The 23,756-nt window shown below is 32.0% G+C and overlaps 1 protein-coding gene across 1 annotated transcript; it reads left to right on the forward strand.

Annotated features, from left to right (window-relative positions):
* The first annotated feature begins 1,480 nt into the window (after positions 1-1,480).
* Positions 1,481-22,694, forward strand: LOC109178928 (TMV resistance protein N-like). Its single transcript, XM_019328479.1, has 15 exons — positions 1,481-2,016; positions 3,762-4,824; positions 4,904-5,233; positions 5,363-7,053; positions 7,337-7,386; positions 8,699-9,601; positions 19,140-19,322; positions 20,210-20,301; positions 20,454-20,564; positions 20,698-20,853; positions 20,943-21,068; positions 21,154-21,249; positions 21,510-21,695; positions 21,777-21,943; positions 22,080-22,694. The coding sequence occupies exons 1-15, from the start codon at positions 1,520-1,522 to the stop codon at positions 22,432-22,434; spliced, it is 6,006 nt and encodes a 2,001-aa protein (XP_019184024.1). The 5' UTR covers positions 1,481-1,519; the 3' UTR covers positions 22,435-22,694.
* The last annotated feature ends 1,062 nt before the right edge of the window (positions 22,695-23,756 follow it).

The following is a 23,756-nucleotide window of genomic DNA, read 5'->3' on the forward strand; positions in this document are numbered from 1 at the left end:
ACTGAACAGAAGTATGTTGTCGATCTGTACACGTCGGGGGGAAGAGAGGTCGGAGAAGGCTGCCGTCGACGACCCGCCATCACAGGAGCTGTTGCTGTTTTTTTTTTTTTTTTTTTTTTGTCTTAAAATAGTTTTTAATTTCATTTTAAAAATTTTAATTAATTACTTGTTGGTAACTTGCCATTGCAGGTTACTTGGGACAAATTGCATAATTTTACCATGTTGAATGGTCTAATTGTATTTTTTTTAGTTGAGTGACCAAATTGTATTTTCACGTTACGTTCGATGGTTAATTTAACCCTTATTCCTTTTTTATTTCTAAACTAGTTAGGTAAAAATTGAATATTGAGCCCTCTAAAATTTGAAGCTCTGTGTTGTTGAGCTTGCACATCCCAAAATCCGGCCCTGTAGGCCATAGGTCCCTTCTTACTCTCAATTTTTATTACATCATTTTAATCTAAAAAAAAAAAAAATTACTACGGAGCATTTAAATTCTAAAATGTTGTCCCCTACTTATCTTTTCAAATTTAAATGTTGATATTTTTCATTTTTATTAAAATTTATAGGAAAAAGATAACGTATCATATTGTAAAAACATTAGAAAGTCAAAGTGAAGGAATAGAGATTAAGAATTCATGTAAAAGAACTCTCTACTCTTTTATATGACAAGTTATGAAGAGATATTTTTATTGTGTAGGTCTTATCAAAAATATTTACATCAAGAGTATTAATATAAAAATTAAAAAGTAGAAATAGAATTAAAATTATAAGTATTATTTTCTTTTTATCTTTAGGGGTAGTCTAAATGTCTTAAATAAAGAAACGCTTTGACTACAATACTCAACTCCGGTAGCTTATATATATATATGATATTTTAAACATTCGTTCTAATTAGTTATCTGTTGTATGTTTATGAGTAACACAAATTCCAACCATATCAAAAAAGAAGAAATGCAATCGCATTCTCATAATTGTGCTAATACATTTGAATACACTTATTAGTGTATCCGTTGATAACTAAAAGTGCACAGAAGCGAATACAATATTATATATCTAGATACACTGTGAGTTATATGTGAATTTACTATATATTAAGTGTTTTCAAAATCAAATATTTTTATTTGCACTTATAATTCTTAAAATATTTAATAAAAATAATTATTTTTGTGAGTAATTAAAAGTTAATTTTACAATCCATTTGTATTTGTGTTATAGTTTATGAATTAAAAATGTACGGAGTAATTTTAATTTCTCAAATATAAATAATAAACAAAAATTGTTCCTAAATAATTTGAATGTTGCAAGTTGAACAGTAATGATTAAGACCCAACAGTAGTCCTTCTGTTTTCTTCAATGCACCAGTTGTCTTCAACTTTTGTGACTCAATTCCAAGAAATCTTGGGAGTTGACTGCTGAGACGACTTAAGCAATTCAAGAAATCTTCTTAACTCCGATTTGCTACCTTAAGTATACTTCCCTCGGATCTATGTTTCTGAGTATCAAATAAATCTATGGCTTGATGGCTTCTACCTCTTCTACTCCTTTTCAATCTGTCCGCAAAAAAGAGTATGATGTTTTCTTGAGTTTTAGAGGTACAGATACTCGAAAGAATTTCGTTGATCACCTTTATAAAGAACTACAAAAGAAAGGAATTCGCACTTTCAAAGATGATGAGGGATTGGAGAAAGGACAGCGTATTGAGAAGTTGCTACAAATTATTAAAGAATCAGAATTTGCAGTTGTTGTGTTCTCCAAAGACTATGCATCAGCGAAATGGTGTTTGGAAGAAATTGCAACAATCATGGAATGCCAACAACACTACGCCGAGGAAATTGTGATACCCATTTTCTATGATGTGGAGCCTTCAGTTGTGCGCAATCAAACACAAAGTTTTGGTGAATCATTTAAGAGACATGAAGAAGAGAACACGGAGAAGGCGAAGGTGGAAAGATGGAAGGAAGCGTTGGAAAAGGCTGCCCAAATCTCAGGGTATCATCTGCAGAATGACTTCAATGGGTACATTCAACTTCTTCTTCCTCTGTTCCTTCATTTTTTTTTACACATGTCGTTTAATTTGCTTTAGTTTTTTTACTACTGGTATTAAAGTTTTATTTATTTATTTAATGCCAGTAGTGTTACTATCTAGTTTTTAAGAAACAACTAGTAAAAAAATTATTTTGTCATTCCTATTACAATTTACAGACTTTAATAAGTTCATATCATTATCAAAATGTGCAATTAAACACATCAATTCACGATTTTAGTGTATCCCACCCCCTTAGCTGGTTACTCTTTCGGTAATCCTGATGTGATGTGTTTAATTACGTTCTTAAAAAGTTTATGTATCTAATTGAAGTTCTGAAACCTATTTGCCCATTTTCCTATAATAATATAATGTTCTAACTTCTATCATAATAATAATTTAATTATAAATATATTTGAATTGGAAAATGCTATGTGTACTCCCACACAAAAAACCCTTGATGTATTCACTTGTATTGGGATCCACGTAAATCCCGCCAGATCAAGGAGTAAGATAATGGAGTACATTCATAGAGGTGAAACTTTGAAAGAATGACCAGGGATCGAGTCTCACCAGCAGCAGTGAGGGGGTTTCTTGTGCGCAGTGAGCACCGGTCTAGCCTCTTTGGTTCATGTTCAGTTGAGTTACCATGATTTACATCCTCCCAAATGCTCTGTCGGGGTGTGGGGGGCCCTTAGGGTTGGGGTTCAGCCTTTTGGAAGAAGATTATGGAGTACATACAGTAGAGCTGAATATTACTAGGTGATTACGTTAGTTTACTTTTGTTAAAAGTGTTATGAATTCTATCTCTCATGAGAGGCACCAAATAGTCTTTTAAAACTTGGTTAGTAGTTATGTATAGTATGATGACACTTTTATTACTAATTTACTACTCCAAATGTGTGGTCAGAGCATTGATTTTTTGGGTTGAAAAAGATTGAGAAAATATAAAACATATACTAGTTTGTACAAAATTATGAGTTTAAAAAAAAATAAAGAAGGTTAGTAGCCAAGTTTATAATTAAAAACAAATTTGGACACATGTATACTAACAGATTGCATTTGAGAGTATCATGTGAGAGAGACTAAATTAACAATGGCCCTGTTTGGTAAAAAATTGGCCTATAGGTCAATTTTGGCTTATTTGACCACTATTAATTGTTTAATTTAGTTAAAATATCAATATAAATGTTTAGTTAATTAGCTTTTTGCAATCCCAAAAGGCTAAAATTCAAAAAGTTACTCCAAGCAACTTTTTCAATTGACTTTTTAAGAAAAGAAATTATACCAAACAGCTATCAGCTATCAGCTAACAGCTAATTTACCAAACATTTTTTTACAATCAGCTAATGTTATCGACTATTTATACCCTCTAATTAACACAATCAGCTAATAGCTAACAACTATCAGCTAACAGCTATTTTACCAAACAGGGTCAATATATTTTCTAAACAATTGGGGATCAATAGTGTTCAGATTTAAAGATACGGACCAAATTTTATAAAAAGTAATAATTGAGAAATTAAAAATGCATTTTACCCCATTCATTGAGAATTGAAGAACACCTACCTACAACTTCTTTGATGAAGTATGGAAATTTAACATTGATGTCTCATGGGTTTGGTGAATATAAAGGGATCTGTCCCATAATCTGAGTAGCATTGCTTGAATTCTATTAAGGCTAGCTGAGTATTCAATTGCATGTTTCAATTATTTAATTTGTGTTCAATATTGTCAGGTTTGAAGGAAAATGTGTCGAAAAAATTACTCACAATATATTTACTCGAGTGAATCGCTCCACTCAAGCTTCCTCAACTGTAGTGGGATTGGAAACTAGGGTTGGCTATGTGGGTAACTTGTTGACACTGGAACCTGATGATGTTCAATTCATTGGGATTTGGGGTATGGGAGGCATTGGCAAGACAACAACTGCAAGGGCGGTCTTTAAGAAATTTTCAAGTCAATTTGATGGAGCTTGTTTTCTTGCCGATATTAGACAACATAAAATCATTGAATTGCAAAAGACCCTTTTAGAAACAATACAAAAGGAGAAGATGGAAATGGAAATAAGCAATGAGTTTGATGGAATGGAGAAGATACAGAGATGGCTTGGAAGGAAAAAGGTTTTGATTGTTCTTGATGACGTAGACCATGTGGAACAATTACAGAATTTAGCCGGATATTGTAATTGGTTTGGTAGGGGTAGTAGAGTGATTATAACTACAAGAGATGCAGGGGTATTGCGTTCCCATGGAGTTGATGAGAAGCATATATATGAAGTAGAAACATTGGGAAATGAGGAAGCTATTCAACTGTTCAGTTCGTTTGCATTTAAAAAGGAAGCTGCACCTGGTGTCAAAGAACTCTGTGGATTAATAGTGCGTTATGCTATGGGTCTTCCATTAGCTCTCAGAGTTTTGGGCTCTTATCTTTGTGGACTAGAGGCTGATGAGTGGGAAAGCACTTTAGAGCAACTCAAGAAGACCCCAAATGATAATATTCTTGAGAAGCTTAAGATAAGTTTTGATAGACTAACTCTCACAAACCAAAAAACATTTTTACATATTGCATGTTTTTTCAGACACAAGAAGGAAGAATATGTAAAAGATGTGCTTAAAAGTTGTGATTTGTATCCAGACGTTGCTATGCGTGTGCTCATTGAAAAATCTCTCATATCAGTCGTGGAAGGAAGAATTGAGATGCATGATCTAATCCAAGATATGGGTTGGCATATTGCAAGAGTGGAGAAACCTAGGAGCAGGGTATGGGAGTTTGAGGATGCTGTATTATACAGAAAAATGGTAAGACATATATATAATTTTTCCTAACTTCCTAGCTAGCTAACTTAGCTTGAAGGTTTCTTTTGTTTTATTCTTTCAGGAGCTTACAGTTACTAAACACATAGAATGTATTTCACTCCCCTATAATACATATGGATTGTGGCTGCACAATTATGAGAATATTAGCAGTGCCTTTGAAGCTTTGAAGATACTCATAGTTAAAAAACGGTCGTGGAAGGATACTAATTTTGACGGTGATGTCAAGGATAATTATGAGCTTCCTAGCAGCTTGAGGTGGATTCATTTCCCAGATTATCCTTTCCGTTCATTACCCACAAGTTTTCATCCCTCTACCATGGATACCAATCCATTGGAGCTTGTTTCGATTTGTCTGCGAGGTAGTTCTCTTGAAAATTGTTGGATAACTAAGGTACGTATATGATTCTAACCTGCTCACTCACTACTATGTTAAATTATTTTTCTACATTAATTAATTAAATAGCTTAAACTAATTATTTTATTTGATCTCCATTATCTACTCTTGCACGCATGCATGCAGGAATTAAATAAACTTACCTCTTTGGATCTTAGCTATTCTGGTTCTTTGCTAGAGACTCCAAATTTTGATATGATGCCGAATTTGGAAAAGTTATACCTTTCACATTGTGAGAAATTAATAGAGATTCATCCCTCTTTCGGACGTCTTGAGAAGCTTACCTATTTGAATCTTAGCTTTTCCCCTTTTTTGCTAGAGACTCCAAATTTTGATATGATGCCGAATTTGGAAAAGTTATACCTTTCACATTGTGAGAAATTAATAGAGATTCATCCCTCTGTTGGAGGTCTTGAGAAGCTTATTTTATTGGATTTATGTTCTTGCGGTAACCTAAAGAAGCTTCCCACCTTTATTCAACTCTCATCTCTTGAATTTCTCCAACTTCATGGTTGCCCATTAGAAAATTTTCCAGAAATCCAGAAAAGTATTCCACTTTTAGTGGAGTTGAATTTAGGATCCATTCTCATTACCCAACTCCCCTCATCCATCCGGCAACTATGTGGGCTCACCAAGTTATGCTTGTTTTCGTGTAAAGATCTTGTATCTCTTTCTGATGACTTATGTGAGTTGGAAAGCCTTAAAATTCTTGTGCTTAGAGATTGTGACCAACTAGAGTCATTGCCAGAAAACCTGGGCAACTTGTCAAAATTGGAAGAGCTTCATATATATGATACTGCCATTTTTCAACTCCCATGTTCAATAACGCAGTTGAGCTCACTTGAATGCTTGTGTTGGGGACACAAACGTTGGTTTGGTGAAAGGCCTCTCAAATTTGTGCCTAGTGTATCAGGTTTGTGCTCATTGAAAAGGCTACAGCTCTGTGATTTTAAGAGCATCGACAAAGGACTCCCTTCAGATCTTGGACAATGCTTGATCTCATTGGAATATTTGAATCTTCAAGGAAGCAATTTTAGTTATTTACCTGAAAGTTTCGGTCAACTTCCTCACCTTAAATACCTTAACATTAGAGGTTGTAAAAAACTTTTAAAGTTGCCAGAACTCTCAAAAGCTATAGGCGAACTATTTGTGGATTCCCATTTTGCCTTTGGAAAAGAGTCAATCAACATAGATATGTTAGCAATCAAGAACCCCATGTTATATTCAATCGCAGTCTCCTCCTGCTATCCTTATCTTAATTCGTTCAAAGGTGAAACCTTTTTAGCTAAGAAGAGCATTCAATTTCCATTTCACAGAAAGACTCCTTTTAGTGTTAGCTACTCAACCGATTCATCATATTATCGGATTAAGGAGGAGTATTACACTCTCTTGAGGTCATTCAAATACCGAAGATACGGGTCAAATAGGATCTCCTTCAATCTCAATCATCGTTGGTATAGCACACAATTTGTGGGAATTGCTGTATTTTTTGTCTCTTCTCCAGCTGATAAATGGGGACAACACTCGTACCAAGGCTTTGGTGACCCTTCTCATCATCATTGTGTGATTAATGCCAAACTATCATCACATAATGATATTAAAAATGAAGATCTCCAAACAAAATGTGTGATAGTTGAATCAACTTTTTACGATGGTCTTAACTACGGAATATACAATTGCTTTGTCTACCTACCATTTAGTAGTTTGTGGCCTGAATCTAAACCTATGATGGGAGCAAATGATTATTCAAGATTCGAGGTGGAACTTGTGGATTTGAAAGCTTCAGCAGATTGGGGCATTAATTTATTGTATAAATGGTATATATATATATATATTTCAATTTTTCCTTTTTCTTCCCCATATTATTTACCTTCCTTTTCAACTTTTTAATGCTCTGTTTTTCCAAAAAAAAAAAAAAAAAAAAAACTTTTTAATGCTCTGTAGTAGGTATACTTTATTACTCCGGACTAGATAACTTTTTTTTTTTTTTTACAGATTGTTTTAGTTTTCTGTTTTATTTAGGCTAGGACTGAATCTATAACAAGCATAATTATATAATTTTTACTTTTAAATTTGCTGAATTAAAAAATGTGCTTTCAGCCCAATAGGAGCAAGGGAGCATATGGCTAATTGCCATAGGAGTGATTCAGGTACTCATACATTACCCCTTTTATACTATTATATATTATTTTATTTTGTGTTATACTCCTTATATATTAAGAATATTCATACTCTTAAACATTTTATATCAACACCTATGAAGTATTTAACAAATTAAAAGAAAAAAAAGTCCTTACAATGAACATAACAATTATGTACTATTATTTTAGAAATTATTTTATGTTGTAATACATAAAAGAATAAATGCTACCCCTCAACCCAGGGAGCGTTATGCTGTACAGTTGTAGATTCTTAATTTCTATACTGTAGATTCATAATTTCTAAACCATAGATTTATAATTTAAATACAGTAGATTCATAATTTTTATACTGCAGATTCATAATATCTGTATTGTAAATTCATAATTTATGTACTGTAGATTCATAATTTCTAAATTGTATAGTTATCAAATTATGAACATATAGTTTTGTGATTTATGAATAGAAAGTTAAACAATTGGATATATGAACATATAACTCTATAATTATGAACATATAGCTTATTACATGTTCATAAACCTAATACGGTAGATTCATAATTTCTATACTGTAGATTCATAATTTAAATACAGTTGATTTATAAATTCTAAACTGTGCGATTGCGAAGAGAGAAACGCTGTTAACCACAAGTGAAAAACAATTTTTTTTAAAAAAAATTAGAATGTCGTCGTTTTCGTTGAAAAACGAAAACGACACCGTTGTGGAAGGTGTGTGGAAGGTGAGCGCGTTTCCAAAGCATAATTTGCCTCAACCCCACTTTAATTTGTTTCATTTGATACATACACATGTTATTTAATGGTCAAATAACTCTATTTTGGACAACCCCAACCAAGAGCAACCAAAGTTATTTTGTCTCTTTGTGGTCCTTTACCGGTTAGTGTCATAATGCGCGATTTACCCGGTGCACACTATTAGGTAATGACGATGGGTTTTTCTCGTTACCAAAAATAAAAAAATAAAAAAAAATACAAACAAACAATAAAAAACAAATCTCTATTTATTTTTTCATATTTTTAGCAATTTCTTTTTTAATGTACAAATTTACGTTTTTGTATTATCTGACATAAATTTTAATATAGTTTATAAGTATATAAGTTTTGTTAATGAAAAATTAAATTGTTACACTCACTATGCTATTTTGTACATACATTTACATACACAGAAGCGCATAGATACATATGTACATATATGCATGTCTCTGATCTGTGTAAATTTTGTTTTGTACTGCGTGAGTAAACTATTATATATATATATATATATATATATCTATCAAGTACTCTATCTTAACGTCGTTGATACCAGGACTACTCACAACTAATGATATTGGATGCTTGACCTTGTTGGAGTCGGAGATAGAGTACTTGAATCACGGTAGCAACAATTTTGTCAGTTTACCTGCATGTTATAGCCAACTTCCTAGTCTTCAATACCTTGACATCAGTGGTCGTGAAGAACTTGAAGAGCTACCAGAACTCCCAACTACTATAAGAGAACTATATGCAAATTCTAATTTGGCTTCTGAAAGCAACTTAGTGAAGCTAGCAACCAAGTACCCAAAATTATATTCTGTCTCATTCTCTCCTGGAGATAAAGAGGTTTCTGCTGTGGAGTTAGCTAGGAAGTTTGCTCATCATCAGCCTTTTCAAATCATGAGAGACTCTTCTTTCATTGTTACCTATCCTAGTGATGCATATTCAACCGATAGTGATGTCACGAAACGGTTCAAATATTCATCTCTTGGTTCAAATAAGATCTCCATTAGTCTTAAATCCTCCTGGCATAATCAAAGCTTTGTGGGATTTGTTGTGCGCTTTATTCTCAATTCATCTTGTTATGGTATATGGAAATCATGCCCAGACGGTCGTCCTTTTAGATACAGTGAGGTCATAGCCCAGTTGGTACACAAAGATAATGAACAACTTCTCCAAACAAATTGTGTGATTGGCAGACAATGCGATGAAGCTTTTGATGTATTCATGGATAGACAAATCATATGCTTTGCCTACATACCATTTCTTAGTCTGTTTAACAATAAATTGAGAGCTATCCCCAGTGATTATTTGGTATTTGAGGTGGCATTTGGGAATCCTGCATCAAATGTTTCAGCAGATTGGAGTTGTGGTTTGTTATATAAAAATGATGAATCATTAAGTGAAGCATTATGGAGCAAAACTATAGCTAGGTCCCATGATAATGGTGATTCAGGTACGTACTCATCATATTTCACCCTGGATGCATGCATGTTATGTAATTATATACACACACACACTTACATATACAACCATGCATACACACATTCATGCATGCATATATAAATATTCCTTTTAACTAAACTATGTATTTTATATATTTTCATGTTAATAAAAAAGGTTAAAATGATAAATATTAGTTAATAAAATAACGCGCTCTAAATATACACATGAATGGCAGAAGAAAGTAATGAAGAAGCTCCACTGTTCGAAGAGACCCCTGTGTCCACACCTGAGCCAGGTAAATATATTGTTCTAATATAAATTCCCAATTACTTTATTACCCCTTCATATATTCATATTATTCATACTACATATTAACATTTTGGGATAAAGTACAAATAAGTCACTGAACTACGGAGTATTTGGGAAACAACAATTAAGTCAACGAATTCAAATAACTCCCAAATAAGCCATTGAACTCGGAAAAAAAGAGTAAGTAAGCCATTGAACTTAGAAAAAAAGAGCAATTAACATTTTTAACAGGTTAACTCTAAGTTTACTATGTAGGTGGATTATAATTAAAAACGTAAATAAAATAAACATTTGGCAATTCAGTCAGCAAAAACCTGAAGTTAACTTGTTAAAAATGTTAATTGTTTTTTTTTTTCCTGAGTTCAATTGCTTATTTGAGGGTTATTTATGTTCTGTGGCTTAATTGCTATTTTTCAAATAGTTCAGTGACTTATTTGTACTTTATCTCTAACATTTTATGTGAATATGTACTTTTCCATAAAGAAAAAGATAAAAATGTTCTTATTATAAATTACAATTACCCGAAAACATTTTTTTTAAAAAAAATCCTTTAATACTGCATAAAATCCTATAAATTACATTTACAGGAAAACATTTTTAAAAAAAATCCTTTAATACTACATAAAATCCGTTTTCTGTATACATAATGTTGACCCATGAGTATTGGATTTCTTTGTTCAATAAGGTTCAACTACTAGTTGATTATATACTTATTCACAATTATGCATTTTTAATCTATTCTATACTTTCTCAATGATTAAGCCCCCACCATAAGTGTTCGAACCAATGACCATCCATTTGAATGGATAACCGAGATGCCATCCACTACATGATAGTTGGTAACTAATAAATTATTTAACATCAATAGTTCTGTGGTTTATTTGTACTTTATCTTTATCATTTTATAAGAATATGTACTTTTCCATAAAGAAAAAGATAAAAATGTTCTTATTATAAATTACAATTACACGAAAACATTTAAAAAAAATTCCTTTAATACTACATAAATCACAATTTTTTTTAACACTAAATGCATATACACAAAGGTTTAGCATTACATCAATCATCAATGTTACGTTATTAAAGACAAACAGTCAGTTAATCGCACCCATGAGCACTAGTGGGGGGCGTGTGAAGGGTCAGTTTATCCCCTTGAATTATTTATTTAATTTTGAAAAAATAGCACTTTTTCCCTTGAGTTATATACTTCTAATACTTTTTCCTCCTGAATTGTTCAAGTGGCTATTTTTCATCCTGAAATGTTAAATGAACATATTTACCCTTAAAATAAATATTTCATTTATTTTTCTTCTCCAACAAATTATGACCACGATTTGGTTCAAATCGAACAGACACTATAGCAACCAAACTGAAATATTCTAGTTACGATTTAGAATCAAAACCCGATATTTAGAGTTTATTAAAATCGCGAACCGAAACGGCCAGTTCATGTTCCAAACTGAAAAAAATACATTTATTGTTGAATTTAGACTTTTTAAAAAAAAAAAAAAAATCAAAATAAAGACGGTTCAAAATCCGAACCGGATCTGGAACCGCCGGTTCACGGGTCATGATCTATTTTTTTGATTCATAATTTTAATAAACTGAAATCCAAACCGGATCTGAATCGTAATCGCAAACTTTCAATTCGATTGCTATAGTGTCTGATTCAATTCGAACCGAATCGTGGTCATCCCTACGTATAAGCAATAATTTGTTGGAGATGAAGAATAAATAAAATGTTTACTTTAAGGGTAGAAATATCAATTTAATATATAATGGGGAAAAATCGCCATTTTTAGAATACTTGAGGGGACTAATATGCTTTCATTAATAATTCAGAGGGAAAATATGCTATAAACATATATTCAGGAGGAAAAAGTGTCATTTTTCACTTTATTTTTTTTAGTATGAGCTAGTTAAATAAATAAATTGTAAATGTATAATACTTTGTTTTCGTTTCTGCTGTGAAGTGTTGTTATGCAAAATTCCTTCATTACACAAGAAGTCATATTGTATGTGCTGAATTTATTAGTTCCCTTCTAATTAGTTCCCTGCATGTTTTAGGGGAACCCAAATTCTTTCCATATGGCTTGATGGCTTCTACCTCTTCTGTTACTGCTTCACAATCAATCCATGAATGGACTTACGATGTTTTCTTGAATTTTAGAGGTTCAGATATTGACAAGATATTTGTAGATTATCTTTACACTTATTTAGACTTGAAAGGAATTCACACCTTCAAGGATTACGATCAAATGGAGAAAGGAGACTGTGTCTCTCTGGCTCGACAAAAAGCTATTAAAGATTCAAGATTTTTTATCACAGTCTTCTCCAAATGCTATGCATCATCAAAATGGTGTTTGGAAGAACTTGCAACAATCATGGAATTCCAAGAAAAGTTCAAAGAACAAATTGTGGTGCCAATTTTTTACGACGTGGAGCCTTCAGATGTCTGGAAACAGGAAGGAAGTTTTGGAGATTCGTTCAAGGAATTGGTTGAATTTGCGAAGGATGAGGAGAAGGAGAAGGTAAGAAGATGGAAGGAAGTGTTGAAAAAAGCAGGCTATCTCAAAGGGCATCATTTGCAGAAAGACTATAATCGGTTTGCTTTCAACTTCCTCTTCTCATATGATTCATCTTTATTTTATTTTATTTTTAATTTATATGCACACAGTGGTAAGTGGTTACTACCTAGTATTAAGAAAGAGAAAAAGTCCTCATTCTCTCAATACAATTAATGATGTAACAGTGTAACACTATATAATATTTAAAAGGAAAAAAAAAAAGTTGGGGAGGACGGAAGATGGGAACAATCTCATTCAAGTTGCTTTTCACTTAATTAGTTAACATAATGTTACAAGTGAATAGTGTAGAACAATTTTGTTAGAATAACGTCCATAGAAATTCATTAATAAAACAAGTGCAACTTTTTTTTTATGAAGTATGGAAATTTTATATTGATCGATGTCATATATTGGTATGAAGTTGGAGTACTACAATTTAAAAACTATTGATGTTCAATCTTTTCAGACTTGATATAAAATGTGTACAAGGAGTTGCTGCCGACATATTTGCTCGATTGAATCAATCAAATCAGACATGGTCAGCCTTTGAAAACAACTTAGAAGGGTTGAAATCTAGAGTTAACGACATTGGTAACTGGTTGAGATCGGCTGATGATGATGATGATGATGATGCTAGGTTTATTGGTATTTGTGGTATGGGAGGTATCGGTAAGACAACAACTGCAATGGCGGTCTTTAATAAATTTTCACTCCAATTTGATAGAGCTTATTTTCTTCCCAACATTAGCCGACATAAAATCATTGAATTGCAAAAGGTCCTTCTAGTAGCAATACTAGAGGTGAAGATAGGAATAGGAGATGAGTTTTCTGGAATGGCAATGATAAGGAGACGGCTTAGACAGAAAAAGGTTTTGATTGTTCTTGATGACGTAAGCCGGGTGGAACAATTAGAGAAATTAGCTGGAAGTCGAGATTGGTTTGGTAGGGGTAGTAGAGTGATTATAACCACAAGAGATGCTAGAGTATTGCGTTCCCATAAAGTTGATGTAAAGTATATATACAAAGTAGATACATTGGAAGAGCAGGAAGCTATTCAATTGTTTAGTTGGTATGCCTTTAAAAAGAAAATTTCTACAACTGAAATCGAACAACTGTGTGGATCAATTGTGCATCATTGTAAGGGTCTTCCACTCGCCCTTAAATTGTTGGGGTCTTATCTTTGTGGACAAGAGGCTATTTACTGGAAAAGCATATTGGAGAAATTCAATGACACTCACACCCTTCACACCCCAATAGATAATATTGTTCAAGTGCTTAGGACAAGTTTTGATGAACTAAATTGTAAACTCCAAAAAATCTTTTTACATATTGCATGTTTTTTCAGACACGAGATGGAAAAAGATGTAATAGATGTGCTTAAAAGTTGTGATTTGAATCCAGCCTTTGGTATGCATGTGCTCATTGAAAGATCTCTGATATCAGTCGTGGAAGGAAGAAGAATTGAGATGCACGATCTAATCCAAGATATGGGTTGGCATATTGCAAGAGAGGAGAAACCTAGGAGCAGGGTATGGGAGTTTGAGGATGCTGTATTATTATTATACGGAAAAATGGTAAGGCATATATATTTATTTCAATAGTAAGATGTAGCAAAATTAGTTAATTAAAATAATGATATACATAGTGTGGTTTCTTAATTAATTATTTCCTAGATTATATTACGCGGTCTAATTATATTCCTTCCTAGCTAACTAGTAACTAATAAGCTAACTTAGCTTGAAGGTTTGTTTTTGATATTGCATTAGAAAGATTGAAGTCTGTACTATTTTATTTCTTCAATTCTTTCAGGACCCTGAACACATAGAATGTATGGTATTCCCCTATACATACATATGTCAGCTGGACAATGATGAGAATATTTGGGGTGCCTTTAAATCTTTGAAGATACTCATAGGTAAACGGTCATCCAAGGAAGAAGATAATAATTTTGACAATGTCATGGATGATTATCTTCCAAGTAGCTTGAGGTGGCTTCATTTCCCAGATTATCCTTTCCCTTCATTACCGAAAAGCTTTCATTCCTCTGGCATGGATAATAATCCCTCTCAGCTTGTTGGGGTTTATCTGCACTCTAGTTCTCTTGAAAATTGTAGGATAACTAAGGTATGGTAGATGATTCTAACCCGTGTTCATCAATTCTTTTTCTTAATCAAATAGCTTATACTTATTTTATTCTCCATCTTCTCTGGCAGGAATTTAACGAACTTACCTATTTGAATCTTAGCTCTTCTTGCTCTTTGCTAGAAACTCCAAATTTTGATATGCTACTGAATTTGAACGAATTATACCTTTCTGGTTGTGAGAAATTAAAAGAGATTCACCCATCTATTGGACATCTTCAGAAGCTTTATATATTGGATTTAAGCAATTGCCGTGAGCTAGAGAAGCTTCCCTGCTTTGTTCGTGTTTTATCTCTTCAGTGTCTCAGACTTGAATATTGTGGAGCATTGCAAAATTTTCCAGAAATCCAGACAACTATGGAATATGTATGGGAGCTGAATTTACAGTCCATTTGGATTAAAGAACTCCCCTCATCGATCCAAAAATTACGTGGACTCACCAAGTTATGCTTCATTAACTGTGGAAATCTTGTCCATCTTTCTAATGCCTTGTGTGAGTTGAAACTTCTTAAATTTCTTGGGCTTACATGTTGTGACCGACTAGTGTCATTGCCAAAAAACCTGGGCAACTTGTCAAAGTTGAAAGAGCTTCATGTAATTCACACTGCCATTTTTCAACTCCCATCTTCAATAACGCAGTTGAGGTCACTTGAATGCTTGTGTTGGGGAGGTAACCGGAAGTTCATGAAAGAGACAACTCTCAAATTTGTGCTTATTAGCAGTGAATCAGGTTTGCGCTCACTAAAAAGGCTACAACTTTCTGATTTTAAAATCCCCGATGAAGGACTCCCTTCATATCTTGGATGCTTGATCTCGTTAGAATACTTGAATCTACGGGGGAGCGACTTTGTTGATTTACCCGAAAGCTTCAGCCAACTCCCTCGCCTTCAGTATCTTGACATCAGAGATTGTGGAAAACTTAAAGAGCTCCCAAAACTCCCACAAAGTACAAGAGAACTGTATGCAGATTTTCATTTTGCCTCTAGAAAAAGCATAAAGGAGTTAGCAGAGTGCCCGGAATTACATTCAGTTGCATTCTCTTATGATGATCAATATCACTGCCCGGAACATTGTTTAGCTAAAATATTTATTCATATTCCGTTTCATACAAAGACTCCATTCAGTGTTAGCTATCCAATCTATTTACAAGAGGGTGAGGATCGTTACATCGAGGCCAATGTCTTGAGATTATTTCAATATCGATGCTATCAGTCAAATGGTATCTCTATTGATCTCAATTTCCTCTCGTATTGTCAAAGCTTTGCGGGATTTGCTGTATATTTCCTCTCTTCAGGATATAATACATGGGAACCACACTTCTACCGGGGCATTGATGGTGTTGAGCATTGCACAGTCATAGCCAAATTGTCACACAAAAATAAATTTCTCAAAAGAAAATGTGTGATTGCCAGTTCAACTAATGGATATGATAACAACGGAGGACACATCTGCTTTGTCTACATACCATTTAGTAGTTTGTGGCCTGCAGATTCTAATACTCATATAAATAGTGTAAGCTCAAATGATTTTTCAAGATTTGAGGTGAACTTTATGAAATTGGAAGCCACTGCTGATTGGGGTTGTACTTTGTTATATAAAAGGTAAACATATTGATTTCGGTTCCCCTCCATTTACCATCTTTCTTCAACTTTTTAATACTCCATACTACATAATATGATACTTTAGTAATAGTTAACTTTCCAATTTGTTTTAGTTTTCGCTTTTATTTAGGTCAATGAATTCATATCAAGCATGCTTATTTAAATTATTTATTTAAGATTTAAAATCTTCAACAGATTGGATTTACGAATTCTTATATACCAAAAAAAAAAAAAACAAACTTATTGAGCTTGAAAATTATCATTTATTCCTTAAAATTCTGATTTTCTTTTAAGTTTTTAATGCCACAAATACTCTTTTATGTTCATTAGTTTTTATGCAGTGTTCTTTAATTTCTTTCAGTTTTATATTTTATTTAGGCTAAGGAATTATATATGTCTCAAGAAATGTACAAACTTTTGTTGTTCTTTTAATTACTAAAAATAAAAAGATGTTTATACATTGTACTTGTGCTTTTCTACAGGGAGGCCGGTTCTGGTGAAAGAGATCCAGGTACTCGTATACTTTATCCATACTTTATACTATCATACATATTATTTTAAATTATATCACATATATTTTTAGAGTTAATTTCATTTTTTTTTTAATCCTAGATTTATATGTGTCAGTTAACTTTGAGTTCTTTTTTTTTTTTTTTCAAAAAATTCACTTTGACTTATATGCCAATAAACACGTTTAAGTGGCATTAAATACAAAATCATTTTGGTCTATTAAGTTGTAAGTGTGAAGTCCTTTTGCTTTTTTTGGTCATAAATTGATATGTGTCATTTTATTTTTAGTCTTTTTTTTTTTTTTCAAAACATCACTATTGGTCCTAACATTATTGTGGCATAACCTAAGTCTAGTGCATAAGTTCATAAAAATTCACAAGACTTGTAGTTTGACTAATGACAAAAAACGGTCATACCGCAATAATGCTATCACCAACAAACGAAAATGTTTAAAAAAAAAAAAACTACAAGTAGAATGACACATATAAATCTAAGACCAAAAAAAGAAAAGGACTCAACACTTAGATTTGAATAGACCAAAGTGTCATTGTATTTAAACGATTTTGTTGAGAAATGACTAAAAATAATTATGTCACAATAATGCTAGGACCAAAGGGGAATTTTTGAAAAAAAATTAAAAACTAAAAGTAGGTTGATACGTATAAATATAGACTAGACTAGAACAAAATTAAAAATGGAATCAACTCTATATTTTTATATTCCTTAATATTTTGTATGAACACCTATCCATACAGCAAAACCAAAAATATCTAACAAACTTGACTTTGAGAATACTAATTAATAACAAGTTTAACTATATCTAACATTGGCCCTGTTTGGTAAAAACTTGGCCTATAGGCTAATTTTGATTTATTTGACCACTATTAATTGTTTGATTTAGTTAAAATATCAATATAAATGTTTGGTTAATAAGCTTTTTGCAACTCTAAAATGCTAAAATTCAAAAAGCTACTCCAAGCAACTTTTTCAGTTAGCTTTTTGAGAAAAGAAATTATACCAAACAACTATCAGCTATCAGCTAATTTACCAAACACTTTTCTACAATTAGCTAATGTTATCAACTATTTATATCCTCTAATTAACACAATCAGCTAACAGCTAACAGTCATTTTACCAAACAGGGCCATTGTCAATTGTTTTTTATTTTTCCTTGATTTCTTGAATTTTAATTTAACTTTCTTATAACAAGAAAATAAGTAAATCGTGATTCTCAAAGAACAATAATAGAGTACACAATTGTTATGATTTTGAAACGGTGTTTTTAATACTTAATAAAGTCATATCATTTTTCTTCTAGTTAACTACTACTTTTCAATTCAAAAAGTAATATCCAAAAGAAAAATAATAATGGAAACATGTTAAACATTTTACTAAATAATTAGCATAGCCTCTAAAAGTTATATTTAATCTTGATGATGTTGAAGAGGTAGAGGAAGGTGGCGGATCACAACATACAGAAGATAGTGGTGGAGATGATGCAATGGTGGCAAAAAATAATAATACAGGTACTTTATTCCATACTATGTTATTAGGAATATATACTCTTTAATATTTTATACAAACACATATCCCATACAACAAAATGTAAGTATAAATAATAATTATTACATAATAGCATTATATTTTTTAAAAAATAAAAAGACTAAATGATGTAAATAATAATTATTACATAATAGCATTTAAAAAATAAATAAAAAGACTAAATGATATATTGATATTACACTATTCTATTATATGCATACATTTGTACTATAAAAATATACATGGGGGTGCGTGGGGGTGTTTTTGTTTTGTTTTGTTTTTTTTTTTTTTGTTTTTTTTTTTTTTAAGTAATTTTAATTTATTTAAAAATTTTAAAATATATTTTAAATTTTAATATTTGAAAAAAAATTCTACGTGGCACTCGGTAATCGAGTAGCAAAAGATTTTACCGACAAGTTGGACAAAATTGATAATTTCGTTATAGACAAAGGATCATTTCGATAGTTAACTCTATAATCATTTACATACACACAAATAAATTAAGATAGACACATATGGATGACGATGAGTTTCCAATTATATGGCAGAGAAAAGTGTTATAGATGCAACATTGTTAGGCAAATGATTTGGTCTCTCATGATCATGCTAGTTTATTGAGTTCAAATTTTTACAATGAAGTTTATTTCTTTTGATCTTGGGTGAACTCTTTGTTCGTTGTGGCTACAATAATTGATTTCTTTTTAAAAGTATTGATTGTTTTTTTTAATGTCATACTATTTTGGAAAGGAGTGTGTAATTATCAATTTGTACACATGCAGACACAATTCTATATTTTTATGTTAATAAATATTAGTTTATAAAATAAAATTATATAATTATATACGGAGTAATTAATTATGCATAATGATGAATGGCAGAACTTATTGATGATGAAGAGGCTTCAATGGCAAAGAATAGTGATATACATGCTGCATTATCTGAAGATCAACCTGCTTCCACTCAGCCTAATCCAATTATTGGGGAAGAAATACAAAGTGACCACAATTATGACACTGATAATGAAGAAGATTATGAAACTACAGCATCACAACAACAACTAGGTAAATATATTTTTCTAAATAACAATTAGAATATATACCCCTTCATATACTATCCTAAAGTTCTATACAACGTTATGGATACTTCATACTCTTTAGCATTTTATAAGAATATTTATCCAATTAATAAGAAAAAGATTTTAAAAAGCGTTAGGTTTAATATATATAGAAAAAAATTAAATACTAAATGCTATTACACTATTATATTATATACACACATAGGCATTGATTGTTCAATGAGCTTCAATAGATCAATGGTTCAACTACTGGGTTTATACACACAGTCATATATTTTTATATTAATAAGATATATTGTTGAAATGATACTTCATTTACTGAATTTTGTATAACTTATATTTATTTATTGGTCAAAATAAATCTCTTTTCACTTATTTTTTTCAACATTTTTTATAATATTTAAATTCAATTTTCTTTTAGTATAATTAATTAGATTTTAATGCAAATTTGAAGTATGTAATTTTTGCTCACTGAAGCTAAATTAAATTATAAATAGTTTGAGAAAAGTCTAATTATCGGTCTCATGCATACATTTTTGAATAGGAGGGTGTAAATATCAATCTGTAAAATAAAATAAGTTGAATGCATTCACAATTAATGCTAGAACATAGTGCTGTAATGGCTAACACAGTGCTAAAGAGGTTTCGATGGCAAAAATGTTGTTATTTATATATGTGCGTAACGAATGCATCCGTAATTCGATCAACATATACCATTCATTCATAAATCTTAACTAGAGTAAATAATATATTTTTTAAATAATATTAAATATTATGGGTTCATGCAAATATATTGAGCCATTTTAAAGATTAACTCCTTATTTTTGTGTGCAATTTCATGTCTTGTTGATCGATTTTGGTGACAATTGCTAGGTCCAGATAGAACCAAACTGTGGGAATTGACAAAAATTGTAGATCAAGTTCAATATCAAATGGTTTCCATGCCAGAGTGCTCTAACGCTAAGGTTTTTGAACTATTTTTCTCTTTATCATTTTCTTGTTGTTCATCTCTCTTACAGATAGACAATGGTGCTTTAACTAATAAATAAGGTGTATGTATAAGGTAATTAATTCTCCCTGAATTTCAACACTTGATGTTCAAATGAATTTTGTTAAGGTTTCCCGACTTCTTTATACAAATTCTGGTGTTGGCATCTTGAGACTCAGCTCAGATGGTATTCAAAAACTATGGAAATGGTCCTACAATGAACAAAATCCAAGCAGAAAGGTAGTGAATAGATTAAGAGTATTTTTTTTTTGTTTTTGCTATACTATTTATGTTAATGTCTCGCATTAATGTTTGGCAAATGAGTCTCTAAAGTCTGTGGTTTCTAAAGGCCACTGTCAATCTTGTTCCACAGAATTGGCAACCAAACAGTGGTCCTCCTATGATTAATGATGTGTCAGGTGTCAACCTAGAGGAAGTAGTTCCTTGCATAGCCCTCTCGAATGATGACTCTTTTGTTGTGTCGGCTGCTGGTGGAAATGTTTCATTGTTTAACATCATGACAAGTGAGGTAATATATGGCTAGCGAACAAGCTTAACTCTTAATTATCACATTTAGCTTTATACGTGCGTGATTTCTATAATGTATATGTGATGTAGGTAATGAAAACAATCACGTCGTTGCCATCTGCATCAACTTTCTTAGCTTTTGATCCTCATGACAACAATATTATTGCAATTGGTACGGAGGAATCATCCATATATATATATGATTGGGTAAATGAGGTAAGTCTTCTGTGACGTATCATATCTTATTGCATTATGTGTATGATAATTTAACATGTATTGATTTAAATAATTTCATATATAGGACTTGATCGAACTTAGAGAGCATCGGAAACCGATCACTGGTCTAGCATTCTCTACCAAACTTAAAATGTTGGTTTCTGCAGATGCTGATGCCCAGGTAAGCATATATATATATATAGGTCAATTAGAAAAAGAATGATATATAAATAACTATGGCGTGATCCCTTCAATTAACAGCACAGTACAGTGGAACATACCATGACTAGCTAATAGGGAATAGCAACAAGTTCTTTTATTGTAAATTTATGTATTCTGTCAAGAAGGTTCCAAACTGACCAAAGATTTGTGCTTTCTACTCTGTGTATACCAAAATTTATTTTAACAAAATATTAGTAGATTACAACCTTTTTTTTTCAGCTTTGTGTGTGGACCACTAGTTTGTGGAAAATGAGAAGATCAATTCGCATTCAGTTGCCTGATGGTGAAGTGTCTTCAAGATGTGACACACAAGTGATGTTCCATGCTGAGGAAAACCACTTACTAGTTACACATGAAAAGCAATTGGCAATATATGATGTATCCAAGATGGAACTCATACACCAGGTAAAACAAACATGTTTTCTCAAATCTTGAAATATGCTCATGAAGACTATGGGGTTTAAATTTGGAGTATGCTTGTTACAGTGCATCCCACATGTTTCCCTTTCTACGCGGATCTCTTCTGCTACATACTCCTGTAACAGCCAACTAATTTATGCATCCTTTATTAATGGGAACATTGGAGTGCTTGATGCCGATACCCTAAGACTGAAATGTCGTATTGTTCCATCTGCTTATTTACCTCAGAACAGGTAAGAACACCTTCTCAGGTCCGGAATTCAAGGCTGCAAATACTTTGTGCCACAACTTTTGTTTAAGAATACTATTTTTTCCTTAATGAAATGTTAATTTGTGTATTAACTTGTCTATGTTATATTGTTATTGTAGAAGCGAGGTTGTGTATCCACTTGTGATTGCAGCACATCCGCAGGAACCCAACCAATTTGCAGTTGGATTGACAGATGGGTCTATTAAAGTCATAGAACCATTAGAATCCCAGGGGAATTGGGAAGTATCTGTATCTTCCACAGTTGATAATGGGAAGAAAAATAGTAGATTGGTATGGCAGGTTCTTCGTGGCACATTGGCAACCATGTGTCTTGGATTATTTGGGATGGGCATCTTTCGAAGTATTCAAACTAAAACTAGAAAATCAAAAATGAATTTTGATGGATATATGGCAGACGGGTCCAGAACAAACAGACCCGATGAAGCAGAAAAAGGTGAACCCAACCGGCCCTAGGGCCGAGCCTAGCACTCGGCCTCAGCCAATCATGGCCCGACTATGAGATTCCAATTAAATTCATCAAATTTTAAATAAAATAGCTCGAGGTTCCAAAGGCATGCACAAGAAACTGTTGCTGAGTGGATTTTGGAATGTGTGTATTTGATCATGAATGTGCACTTATACAGTGTTTTTAGCAATGTTGCTCATTGGTTTTTAGAATGTATGTATTTTAACTAACATTAATGTTTGAATTTGTATTTGTTTCACTCCCCAAATTTATGGACTTTCCAGTTTCATTCTTATTAATGTTATTTCGCGGAATATGTTTGCTTTCAACTTCCTCTTCTAATTCACCTTTATATACCCTTCTTTGCTTCTATAGTTTCTTACTGCCTATGCTTTCATGGATATTCATTAAGATCAGAAGAATAGCGTTATTAATGTATGAACAGAAAGAAGATTGTGAAATTGATATGAAGTTGAGGCAAATCAATGTGCAATTTACAGTGTTTTTGGCAATGTCGCTTTGTGGTTTTACAGAGTTTTTGAAGAACATTTACAGTGTTTTTAGGCTCTGTTTTAGGCAAATGATGATATTGTTGCAAGATTAAGACAAGTGTTGATGATCTTTATTGCATACATAAATTCAATCTTGAACCTTTTTTTTTTTAAATTATACCATCTATGCATTAATTCCGGCGATATTGAAATTTAGTTAGCATATAAATCTAATAATATAATAAAGCCATCGTAAAATTATAATGGGAATAATAGATTGAATCAATGATTTATACTTATGTTTTCTTTCTTGTATTTTTACAAATAATTTTTAATTTTGCCTTTACACCATGAACTCTAATTGTTCTGTCATAATTGAAATTAAAATTGCGTTAATGCAATTGGTTGTATTAATGGCTTATACCTCATGCTTTCTTAATACTACTACAAATAGTTTCTAATTTAATACCAAAAGCACATTATTATTTGAACTTCGTTTGTAATTTTGGTCTTGGAATCTTGACTTCATTCAACAACTCTTACTTGGCAAATGAAAGTTGAGGTCACTTCCCAACATAATTGGCACCAATTTTTTGTTATACTAACTATACTTGACTAAACAATCTCTTTGTATAACATAGTGAAATTGAAGAGGAATAAAAAATGTAGGGTTGGGCTTCATCGAGAAGAGAATATTACTATTATTACTATTACATTACATAGTTTAGATATTAAGAAATTACTAAATAATTATTATTCACTGTAAGATGTTGGATTATGTCCTGTGAAGAATTCCAACATAACCGGAAAGGCTATGAAAGTTGGATTATCAGTGCTTA

The sequence above is a fragment of the Ipomoea nil genome, unplaced genomic scaffold, assembly GCF_001879475.1.
Source record: "Ipomoea nil cultivar Tokyo-kokei standard unplaced genomic scaffold, Asagao_1.1 scaffold0875, whole genome shotgun sequence".
Lineage (NCBI taxonomy): Eukaryota > Viridiplantae > Streptophyta > Magnoliopsida > Solanales > Convolvulaceae > Ipomoea > Ipomoea nil.

Coding starts and splice junctions, on each gene's coding strand:
- LOC109178928 (XM_019328479.1), top strand. CDS start 1,520: ATGGCTTCTACCTCTTCTACTCCTTTTCAATCTGTCCGCAAAAAAGAG. Junction 21,069..21,153: donor TATATGATTGGGTAAATGAG/GTAAGTCTTCTG, acceptor TTTCATATATAG/GACTTGATCGAACTTAGAGA. Junction 21,250..21,509: donor CTGCAGATGCTGATGCCCAG/GTAAGCATATAT, acceptor TTTTTTTTTCAG/CTTTGTGTGTGGACCACTAG.